The sequence below is a fragment of the Bactrocera dorsalis genome, chromosome 1, assembly GCF_023373825.1.
Source record: "Bactrocera dorsalis isolate Fly_Bdor chromosome 1, ASM2337382v1, whole genome shotgun sequence".
Lineage (NCBI taxonomy): Eukaryota > Metazoa > Arthropoda > Insecta > Diptera > Tephritidae > Bactrocera > Bactrocera dorsalis.
This window is the reverse complement of record NC_064303.1, coordinates 42,588,629-42,601,168: the sequence shown is the minus strand read 5'-3', so window position 1 is coordinate 42,601,168 and position 12,540 is coordinate 42,588,629. Positions and strand designations below refer to the sequence as shown.

At 37.8% G+C, this 12,540-nt stretch overlaps 1 protein-coding gene across 1 annotated transcript; it reads right to left on the bottom strand.

Annotated features, from left to right (window-relative positions):
* Positions 1-525: 525 nt before the first annotated feature.
* On the bottom strand, positions 526-12,162 carry LOC109579709 (piggyBac transposable element-derived protein 3-like). The gene is made up of 3 exons (XM_049445889.1): positions 11,660-12,162; positions 10,836-11,433; positions 526-10,773 (listed from the first exon to the last, which is right to left on the bottom strand). Exons 1-3 carry the CDS (start codon positions 11,668-11,670, stop codon positions 10,168-10,170), a joined length of 1,215 nt encoding a protein of 404 aa, XP_049301846.1. The 5' UTR covers positions 11,671-12,162; the 3' UTR covers positions 526-10,167.
* Positions 12,163-12,540: the final 378 nt, after the last annotated feature.

Below are 12,540 nucleotides of genomic sequence, written 5' to 3'. Positions count from 1 at the left end.
ACTCGAATTTGCGAAATTTACTTATATAATTTACTAAAAAAAAATTATAATAAAAAAAAATCGCCGATTCAGGAGGAAACCAGGGAATCAGTGCCGAAGGTCAAAATCAGGAAATATGGTAACACTAATTATAAGGCAATTCAGACCGGCAGATGTATAAGTAAGTTCAGACTCATATGGGCGGACAACCGGATGTGATTAAAATTTGTGTAAACTTCAAGAACTTTACAAATTTTAAATCACTTTGTTTCACTGCTGCTTTCAATTATGTCCCCATTTATCTCGATTTGTATATTTTATAATGAGGTAAAATTGGTATATAATATTAATTTTAAGGAATTTTATTAATAGAGAAATATTTGAATATGTAATAAAAACATTCTTAAAGTTATAAATTTTAAAACATAACTCGGCAACACACTACAGTAGATTTCAGTAGCAAGAGGCACACGTGGGCAAAAGCCCCGCCCTTTAATAAGTTTAATGTACATATCTCATAAATTACTAAAGCTACAACAACCAAATTTGCTCAGCGCAAATATTACAAGAACTCCTACTGACAGTGTGAAAATGGATGAAATCGGAAGATAAGCCCAGTCACGTCTCATATAACGGTACTGTTCTAAGCTATTGAACGTGAAATAAATCAACAACTAAATATGATTTTTTAAGAGCTTGATAACTTTTTTTTAAAAAAGAACGCATAAAATTTGCAAAATCTCATCGGTTCTTTATTTGAAACGTTAGATTGGTTCATGACATTTACTTTTTGAAGATAATTTCATTTAAATGTTGACCGCGGCTGCGTCTTAGGTGGTCCATTCGGAAAGTCCAATTTTGGGCAACTTTTTCGAGCATTTCGGCCGGAATAGCCCGAATTTCTTCGGAAATGTTGTCTTCCAAAGCTGGAATAGTTGCTGGCTTATTTCTGTAGACTTTAGACTTGACGTAGCCCCACAAAAAATAGTCTAAAGGCGTTAAATCGCATGATCTTGGTGGCCAACTTACGGGTCCATTTCTTGAGATGAATTGTTGTCCGAAGTTTTCCCTCAAAATGGCCATAGAATCGCGAGCTGTGTGGCATGTAGCGCCATCTTGTTGAAACCACATGTCAACCAAGTTCAGTTCTTCCATTTTTGGCAACAAAAAGTTTGTTAGCATCGAACGATAGCGATCGCCATTCACCGTAACGTTGCGTCCAACAGCATCTTTGAAAAAATACGGTCCAATGATTCCACCAGCGTACAAACCACACCAAACAGTGCATTTTTCGGGATGCATGGGCAGTTCTTGAACGGCTTCTGGTTGCTCTTCACCCCAAATGCGGCAATTTTGCTTATTTACGTAGCCATTCAACCAGAAATGAGCCTCATCGCTGAACAAAATTTGTCGATAAAAAAGCGCGAAACACATTTCGAACCGAACACTGATTTTGGTAATAAAATTCAATGATTTGCAAGCGTTGCTCGTTAGTAAGTCTATTCATGATGAAATGTCAAAGCATACTGAGCATCTTTCTCTTTGACACCATGTCTGAAATCCCACGTGATCTGTCAAATACTAATGCATGAAAATCCTAACCTCAAAAAAATCACCCGTTAATTATGCCAGATACTTTAAATTTTGCTTCCGAAATGGTATGAAAAGGTTATACAATACGTTGCATTCTTCTCGAAATTGTATTACAATCACGCATACTTCCCATATAACATAATTTTAATTCCATTTGTTTCTTTCACTTTTCAGTGTACAAATCACGACATAATTAGTACCAGAGGATAGAATTTTGCGCTAATAATTCTTTAAAAGTATGACACCTTTGTAACTAAAAATTTCTTAAATCCAATCAGAAATGTTCAAGCCCTCAAATACCGAAAATGTGGACTCCAGTATATATTGTTGTCTTTTGTCCCTTTGATCTTTCAATGTATACATATATATATTTGAAATTCAGAGAAAATACTTTTCTGGCAATAGCATCTCTGTGTATCAAAAATGGATTGAATCGGGTCAATACTTCCCTGAGCCCCACATACCTAATAGAAAGATTTTCGAACTTCCTGGTGACTTTATTCTGGATATTGAATTATCTCAATAAAACATCATTATAGTATATAACTAATATTTGGATTTTCGTAAGTCCGGCTGGTTTTACTACATGAGATTAGTGAGTGTACATAATACCATGTTCAGACCAAAAATTTAAAGGGATTAGATTACATTTAACTACATTCACTAATCAGCCCGCTCACCCGGCTCACTGCCGTTGGAAAGATGAAAAAACAGCTGTTTTTGCCATTCCAGAATTCACATCGCTTAATATTTATCAAAAGAAAACATTGTCATGTAGTATTTTGTAATAAAAGCCGTATTCCTTTAAATCTTTCCATATAGTGGAAAAATTGGACGTATTTTTTTAAATTGGGAAGTAAATTTTCATGTGAAATTAGATTCATTGCTTAAAAAAAATGTTTGTTTACATTTTTTCCCTTTGTAGTATCTAAATCAGCTGTAATAAGGCAACAGATTTTCAATGCTGAAAAGTAGATGGCACAAAATCAGAGTCACACAGAGAGATTTACGTGGATCAGTTTCAAATCATTTCGATAAAGTGATTTTGAACTGTCATTTTTGTATAGCGAAATCTTGATAAATTTATAGGATTAGTGGGATAAACCACTCAACAGCTGAAGTCGTGTGATTAAGTGTCGGTCTGGACATGGTATAAGGTACCTTTATGAAACCCAGTAAATATTTTTTAGTATGTGGCATGATAATAATTAATGGATAAAATCGAGTCTATACTTTCCCAACTCCCATATATTACTTATAATGATTGTTTAATCATTATTAAACGTTGTTTAATAAACATTACGCCGAATATGCCTGTACGAGTTATATAGAGTGCATGGATATATATGATTGCTTAGATCAGATCAACCAGTTCTCTGGTTGACATTTTACCTTACCTTAAGATATTTCCTTGGCTTTGATTCCTGCAAATACAAGAGTATGAAATTTTCGGTTGCATCCGAACTTAGCCCTTCCTTACTTGTAAGGAGTAGAATATTAGTAGGCAAACCGTACCAAATGTGACATTCGTAATACAATACATACCCGACACACATGTGCGTTCGATCTGTATGATATCGTTTCGCCATAAACATGGCCTTTAGGCGAAGCTCAAATGTAATGCGAACACCGCCACTACATACCAATCATGAAAGCAGCACAGCAGCGGGTGTTGAACAAGACAAGCAGCAAAATGTAACTCCTATGGCAAGGAAACCCATTACTGGAGGAAATATGCTAGCCTTCTATCAACTCGGCGAACATATTGGCAGTCTGGTTACTATGCTTGAGGATGGAAAGAGACGGTCTATCCACCAAACCATGAGGGACACAATAGGACGGATAACCTCACTATATGAGCTAGCTGCCTCTGAGCGTGCTACCAATCCAAACCCCTGTGAAAGGAGGGAAAACACGTCCCAAACTTCGCCGTGGCTTGTGCTTGCGATGCAAACGAAGAGCAAACTTGATAACGAGAAAGAAACCTCAAAGAGTAAGAGACGAAATGATTACCACAGTCAACAAACGAAAATACCTGACAGTGTAGCCCCTCACCCGGAAAATCAGGCACCTGAATGGCAACTGGTGAAAAACAAGCGTAATAAACCGGAATTGAAAAAAACTGAACCAATGATCCCAAAACGGAAACTGAAGTGCACAGCAGCCCTGGTGATTTCGAAGGCCAGTGAGATGTCTTACGCTGAAATGCTAAAGAAAATAAAATCAGACCCTAGATCAAGACCTCGGTGACAGCTTGAGCAAAGCAAGGAGAATAGCGAAAGGTGAACTTCTCTTAAAACTTAAAGCAAAAACGAAGGAGCTCTCTTAAATACTCAAAGAACGCGCAGTAGAGGTCCTAATGGCAGAAGTTCTGGCACAAGCAGCTACGCTAGTCATTAGAGATTTAGATGAGCAACGACAGCCGAGGAAGTATGTATGTAAGAGAATGTAGAACGTAGTGCCATCAAATCTATGCGACGGCTTAAAGAGGAAACTCAATTTGCCATTATCAGTGTCCCTTTGGCAACATCAAAAAAACTCAGAGATCTCAGCAGCAGAGATCTCACCGGCTCTTGCTATAGATGTGGAGAAAATGGGCATGCCGCAAAGGAGCCATTATGTCTCTTATGCCCACAAGGGACAAATAAGGACCCGACTGGTAGTTTTAGCTGCCCAGCTTATAAAAAGGCTGCTGCAAAACCGCAATGATGAGGTGTCTTCAGTTAAATCTAAACCATTGTTCGGCAGCCCAAGCATTGCTGACGAAAACCGCCTTGAACCTTAACACAGACGTACTATTACTTAGTGAACCATATAAGACCCCAAAAAATGATAATAACTGGGTCGAGGAAAAAGACTCGAAATCTGCGATATGGACCTTTAACAATACTCAGACCATTAAAGAAAAGGGCTTCGTGTACGCAAAGATAAATGGCATACATTTTTACACTTACTACGCCGTTTTACAGTTGCTATCCCTTTTTGAATTCCAGGATATGCTCTTTAGGCTCCCATCGCGCGCAAGAGGAAAGACACCGCTAGTCAATCCTGGTGACTTTAATGCATGGGTGGTTGAATGGGGGAGTATGATCACAAACGCGAGGGGTACAGCCCTACTGTCATCACTTGCAAATCTTGATCTTGTACTCCTTAACAACGGATACAAGCCAACTTTTATCAAAGGAAGAGCGTCATTGTATATTGACCTCACCTTCGTAAGCTCGTCGATTGCAACCCAAACCTCATGGAGATTTTGGGACGTGTATGCACATAGTGATCACCAAGCTATAATTTTTGATATCAATATACAGAATAAGCAAAACTCAAGTGTTTTCGCACCCAAAAGCGTATTAAAACGCTGGAAAACAAAAGTCTGTGTTACGGAAATGCTCGAATAGGAAAGAGACGCTGGATTGAATCCAATGCAATTCGGTTTCAGGAAAGGACGAAGCACAGTGGATGCAATAAATGCAGTTACCAAAATAGCAGGAACAGCATTGGAAGGGAGTAGATGGCGCTGGGGTGAAAAAATACTATGTTGTGATTACCCTGGGTATCAAAAACGCCTTCAACTCAGCGAACTGGACTCTAATCATTAAAGCTCTGCCAGAGTTAAAGGTTCCGGACTACCTTATCCGAATTGTGGCAAGCTACTTTGGACCTGAATCATATAAAGTTACAGGCGGTGTTCCGCAAGGGTCAGTTCTCGGCCGAGTACCCTGGAACGTGATGTATAATGGTGTTCTGAGAGTCACGATGCCAGATGCGGTAAACATAGTAGGTTATGCGGACGACATTGCGGTCGTAGTAGTAGCGAAAACTCTGGACGAGGCGAGGAACAAGTGCAATGAAAGCATCAGCAATACTAAAAGATGGCTCGAGACCGCTGGCTTACAACTAGCTGCTCACAAAACGGAGGTTGTTTTGATGAGTAGTCGAGAAAAGGTGGAAACAAATGAGATATGTATTGATGGACATACCATAAAGTACAGTCCACACCTAAAATATCTTGGAGTAATCCTGGATCATAGACTTTCGTTTAAGCAGCACCTAATGGGCACACACACCAAAGCGGCGAGGTCCATGTCGGCAATAGCAAGAATAATGCCCAATATGCGAGGCCCCAGACAACTTGTCAGAAAGCTGCTGACAAGGGTCAGTAGCTCCTCATTCTTTACGCGGCGCCAATTTGGATATCTGCTATTAAACATAGCTCATATATGAGAGGAGTTGTTTCGGTTCACAGACTGGCGTCATTGAGAACTTGCTGTGCATTCAGAACAGTGTCGGATGATGCATTCCATGTTATATCGGGAAGACTCCCCATAGGCATAGCAGCAGAACGTTGCTTATCAGTCCGTGATATGAGGGCTAACATGTCACCTAGCCAATATAATGGGGAGATGGACTAATACCTCACGCAGTTTCTATCTGGCCACGGCTGCTTCAGAAGCTATTTGTACAAATTCAAGCATGTGGAATCTCCTCTCTGCATGCACTGTCCAGACCGAAAATTTTAAAGATTAGATTACATTTAAGCATTTCATAACCCAACAGTGTTCCCACTGCCGTTAGAAAGATCAAAAAACAGCTGTTATTGTCATTCATGAAGTCACGTCGCTTAATATTTATCAAAAGAAAAGATTGTCATATAGATTTTGAAATAAAAGCCGTCTTTTTTCAAATATTTTCCATATAATAGAAATAGTGGACGCATTTTTTCATTTGTTAAGTCGTTTTTCAGGTGAAATTAGATTCATTGCTTTAAAAAAATTTGTTTGTTTACATTTTTTCCTCTTTGCAGTATCTAAATCAGCTGTGATAATGTAACAGATTTCCAATGCTGGCAAATAGATGGCGCAAAATCAGAGTCGCACAGAGAGATTTTGCGTGGATCAGTTTCAAATCATTTCAATGAAGTGATTTGGAACTGTAATTTTTGTATGGCGAAATCTTGATAAATTTTTAAGATTAGTGGGATAATCTATTCAACAGCCGAAATCGTGTGATTAAGTGTCGGTCTGAACATGGTATTATAGGTTTATACAACGATATTCACTCACAACAAAACATATAAACATCTGTGGCTCTTATTCTAAAGTTATTACATTAGGTTGTCAAAAAAGTCTTGCGGTATTTTCAGTAGTTGGCGCTGAAAGCGCGTTGTTCTAGTTTTATTCATTGCATCGGGTTATGCTATACCTTTTTAGAAAGCTCATTTCACGCGCTAACACGTGTTTGATTGATTGTCGTTTCTTTTAAGTCGTTCGTGAGTTATGGCGTCGAAAACATGGAGCAATATAAAGAGAAAATACGGCATATTTTACAGTACTACTACGATAAAGGCAAAAATGCATCTCAATCCGCCAATAAAATTTGTGCAGTTTATTGACCCGATACAGTTTCCATTTCCACCGCACAACGATGGTTTCAACGTTTTCGTTCTGGTGTAGAGGTGGTCGAAGATGCGCTACGTTCCGGAAGGCCGGTCAAGAGCTGGGCATGAGTCATCAAAAATTCATTATAATTTCAATAAAAGAGAATTCAATAAAAATAACGCGAGACTTTTTTGACAACCCAATATGTATATATAACAAACTATGTAGTTACGAATAAAATATGTATGTATACGTACTATATACTGTATGTCTCACAATTCTTCTCACAATTCTTCCCACAAATCAATATTTAAGTATTGTGTTCTTTTATGAGTAAATTAAATTAAATTATTTTTTAACAGCAGAACACGTTTCTGGTAGGGATGCAAACGATGCATCGATGTTGCCTGGATCGATGTTTTTTCAAATTTTACTCTGCTTCGAAACGCTTTAGCAAACTGTCATGTGTTTTGTTGTAAAATATGGAGAATTCGTTGGTTGAATGTGCACTTGAATAATACTAATAATTATGAATTAATGCGAAATAAGTTTTACAAAAAATCGAAAATACATTTTGTGTGATAGTCTATTACATGCTACGTGTGTTAGAAGTTGTTTTTGAGCGTTTAATACATTATAAGTTTTGTTTCGAATTCATCTGCTGTCAATCACAACTTTATTACAGGTGTAGTGAATATAGAATATATGTAAATAATTGTGTTAGACGTTAAATATGTACATGATATTTCAGATTCAAAAAGCTGCCCTCAAAATTAAAAAGCAAGGTCTGGAATTCAGATGCTTCCGCCACATGCAAAACTCCTGCAACAAGAATTTAAAAACGTCAGCTAACACGTCGAATCTTCGCTGTCACGTTGAGGACATACATAAAAAGGTATTACTCGATTAAGTTGATAATGCAGAATGCTCCTCCAAAACTACGCCGCACTCGGAATCAAAACAGCGAAAAATTTCTGAAATAATTAACACATCACCAACCGCTGGGACAACAGCGTCAAGTGAATTATCCGACAATAGTAATAAGAAAACTGCATGTATTGAATCATCTCCTAGTTCATGTACACCGTCAGTACTGCAAAATAAATCGGATCAGTTGCCAGCGCTGATCCAACCTAATGTGAAAGACTTTTTTGAGAAGGTCAAAAGTATTTCTTACTAAGATGGCCCTAAATCAAGGAAAATTACTGAAGCAATTGTGAAATATATTATAATGGACAACAAGCCATTTTCCAGTGTAGAAGGAAAAGGTTTTCTGCAGGAAGTGAAAGAACTGGTTCCGTTTTAAAGTTCCAAGAGCAGAAACAATTAAATTACGAGTGGATGAAAAATATGAAGCGCTGTCTTCTTTTTTCAAAGAGTACATTCGTAAGTGCGACAGTTATTGCCTAACGTATGACATATGGATGGAGACATTGAAAAATCAGCCGTTCCTTGGGGTAACAATTCATTTTTTAGACAATTTATGTTTGTTGAGTGGGACGTTAGGAGTAATCGAACTGCACGAAAGTCATACAGCAGCTTATTTAGAAGAAACTATGTTTAAACTTTTCAACGAAAGGAACGTTTCCATAAATAAAGTTTCTGCTTGTGTAACTGATAATGATTCAATATTTGTTGTGATTGCATCTTCCCGACGTCGAGCCTTCCTTGTGTTTGTTAGCGTTTTTTTGCTGCACAGAGGGGGGTGCGAATCTTGGCTGCAACAAGAGTGTGATCCGAGTCGATGTTAGGACCTCGAAGCACAAATAAAACACTGGAGACGTGTCTTTCATCTATCACAACATGATCGATCTGGTTGGTGGTTTTTCGATCCGGAGACAGCCAGGTAGCTTGATGTATCTTCTTATGCTGGAATCTAGTACTACAGATAACCATATTTCGGGCCCCGGCGAAGTCGATCAGCCTCAACCCATTTGTGGATGTTTCTTTGTGGAGGCTGAATTTACCGACCGTAGTGCCAAAGATACCTTCTTTGCCCACCCTGGCGTTGAAGTCGCCAAGCACGATTTTGACATCGTGGCGGGGGCATCTCTCATAAGTGCGCTCCAAGCACTCACATCCGTTATTCACTTGGGAGTGGCCAGAAACGATTCTTTTACATATGACTCAAGCAGCTCACGACTTCCGGGCTTTGACCAAGTATCCTCTGGGTAGCATAAGAACATCCGTTTGAAGGCGAGCTAAAGTGAGAAGGCGAAACATTCCTTGCGTAGGGTTGTGCGCTGGGTTTGGGACCCGCCACGTAAAAAAAAACACCCCCAATGAAAAGGATTTATCCAGTTAGTCCCTATTTTAAGTGAAGTACTGCTCACTTGCCCAGAAGCACCCTCTATGGTTAATGCCTCCGAACTGAACAAAATTAACCCATTACTGCTCACACCTAAAACCCGCTATGATAAGCTACAGAAATTTTAAGCAGACGTCTGTAATGATATTAAAAGGGTAATTTCCAATTTTCAAAAAAATATCTTAAAAGATGTAGGCGCGGCGGAGCGTATGATATATCATACATAAACGTATACGGAGACCTGCCTCTATGAAAATAAAATGTAAACATCACTAAAACTTTTGAGTTCAAATTGACATCGTATTTATATATTTAATGACATATTCACTGTTTGTTTTCAGATTCAGTTGCTGACTCAGTTTACATGATAATTGTAGAAACAGTTATCTGGGTGCAAGCCAAAATTACATTTCATGCATATAAATTTCGTACACTTTCCACAATTTTTGCATCGGCGCTGAGTTTTTGAGTAATTTACGTAGTGCTCGACTCCGTCGTATCTAGTTTCGTTTTCTCGTTTTCTCTTTCGTGATGAGAATGGATGAAAATCTATTGGCTTTGAAAGTATGTTCAAGAGAAGAGTAACTTGTGGATAAGCTTTCCGAAATAATATCCATAAATTTACAACGGCACCATTTTAGCAAAATCTGAAAATGGCCCAATACCATTTTCTTGACCGAATCCGAGTTCGGTACGCTGCCCTTTGCTGGTCAAAGAGATTGACTCCACCCATTCCCGAATTATACTCCTTGACAATGACTGTTTGCTTTACGTCTTGTCTCCGTTTCTGTTGTCGATCATATCTTTTGCATAATCCGGTTGTTGTCGTTATGTTGTCGTTTTTACAATTTGTTGCAATGGTGACATTATTGTTATCATTCCACCTAACTAGGGTAATATTTTTAGATTTTAGTGCTTCACAAGTACCACGTAGAGTTCTCTTTTCATGCTGCTCAAAGGAGCATTTTCAATACGGTCCGAGCGAATCGTTCCCACCACTGTTATATTTTTCTTATCAAACTCTTCTAATAATTTAAAACTATTGAAATAGTTATCTAGAAATACAGTGCTGTGTTCGGGAACTATGTCATAACATAAACTTTTTGTGACAGATAAACCTAAGGGCTCATTAGATCGAATCATGCTTTTTCCGGTGTACAAATCGAAGTTCAACAAATATCCTTCTGAAGTAGTCATACACCAAATTTTGTATCCATAGCGAATTGGTTTTCCTCGTATAAACTGCTTGAAAGAATGCTTACCAAAATACGGCTCCATCGATTCGTCTACAGAAAATGAAGTTCCAAAGGGTTTTCCAAGCTCTTTAAACTTTGTATTTAAATGATCAAGAACAGGCTGAACTTTGAACGCCTTATTATTCGAATCAATTTGTGTATTATCATTGAAATGAAGGTAGCGATGTATTTTTTCAAACTTATTCCTCGCCATTGAACCTGCCACTAAATGATTGTACACATCACTTTCTGTCTCCCAGTACATGCGAGTAGCTGGAACCTTAAAATAAAAATGTTTAATTTAACAAGTAAGCAAGTGAATTTGTGGTTCAGGTTAGTCACCTTGTTGTATCCACTTAGTATAAGGATGCCGAAATATGTGTATAACTCCTCAAGACTTACGGTGAAAGCTTCATCTCCTTTGTTTATGGCGTACTTAACAGTCTCTGATTGTATACATTCCATAAATTCGCTATCAAAAATTCTTTTAAAAAGTTGTATTGGACTTAAATCATTTTCCAAAATATCTGCTACAATGTCCGGAGTATGCTCGCGTATTGCTGTGATAGAACATTCACTTGCTTTTAGTACTATCTTGGACCATTTTCGGCAAATCTTCTTTTTTTTAGTTTTCCTTTGAGTTGAAGTCCTTGTACGTGGGGCTAGTGAACTGCTCGCTTCATTTAGAAACTGTGGCTCCTCCACTTCTGAGTTATCAATTCTTATTTCACATGCCCTTTTAAGAACTCCACGACCCAAATCACCCAGTGTACCTTCATCGTCTTCATCTGCGTCATCGCAATCGGATAACTCCTGTTCTTCGGGGGGGAGCAAAGTCACATCAATAAAATTGGCATTATTGATGTTTTCTATAATCTCTGCATCATCATCTTCATTTAAATCTTGGAGCCATCCAACTATCTCCTCAGTTGTTGCTTGTCTACAAGGAGATATTAGGAATGAATTTTCATATAGCAAAAACTGGGCTAGCGTTTACGTATGATAAAACATACGCAATAGTTTACAAATAGTTAAAACACTTTCGGAGCTCAATTTTTCACTGCACTTTATATTCATTTGATAGCTTAGGGTTTTAGCTTTAAGTTTATGCACATTTTAAGTTATACAAATTCCTCGCTTACTATTTATAAAAATATAAACCTCACCTTCGAGTCATTATTCACTTTTCCGAAAAATGCTACGTAAATTGTAAACAAATGAGCTTTAAGCGACAATTAAAAAGCTTTTCTAATGCAACAATCCTTTTATCTCGCTCACACTGCAAATATAAAAAGCTTTTATTTCATTTCGGATTTTTGACGAATTTTTAAAAAAAGCTCTTTTTGCGTATGATACATCAGACGTTGTCATTAATGGGTTAAGGAGGTGATTGAATTATTAAAGTGTTTTGAAATTGTGACCAGGGAGATTTCGGCTGATACCTACGTTACCATCAGCAAGGTTATACCTTTAGTAAGCTGTTTAACTGAAGCTCTGATAAAATTTTCAGCTCAAGACGCAATTGTAGGGGAGCTAAAAAGTGAACTGCAAAAGAGCATGAATAAGAGATTTGACAAACTTGAATTTAATTCAGTTCTGGCGTTAGCTAATGTATTGGATCCGAGATTCAAATTTCTGCATTTTAAAGATGCACTGGCTAAAAACAAAACAGTTTTGTATTTAAATAGTTTCATAAAGGATGCAAATAATGGCGTTAGTACGTCGGAATCTTCGGATGAGTGTGCAACAGAAAACCCGCTTGATATTTGGAGCCATCATTGGCCCACTAAAATATGAAATGTAAGTTTTCCAATTTATCTGCTATTACAACAACGGAAGTTGAAGTGTAAATGTATCTTGGATCAGCTGTTGCTTCTATCAATCAGAATCCAACAGAAATGTGGGATGATATGAAAAATTTATTTCCTGAATTGTAGTTATAAACAAGCTTCCAAATATTTATCCATTGTGGTCACTTCAGTCCCTAGTGAACGACTGTTTTCTAAAGCTGGAGCAACGATCACACAACAAAGAAATCGCTTGACAG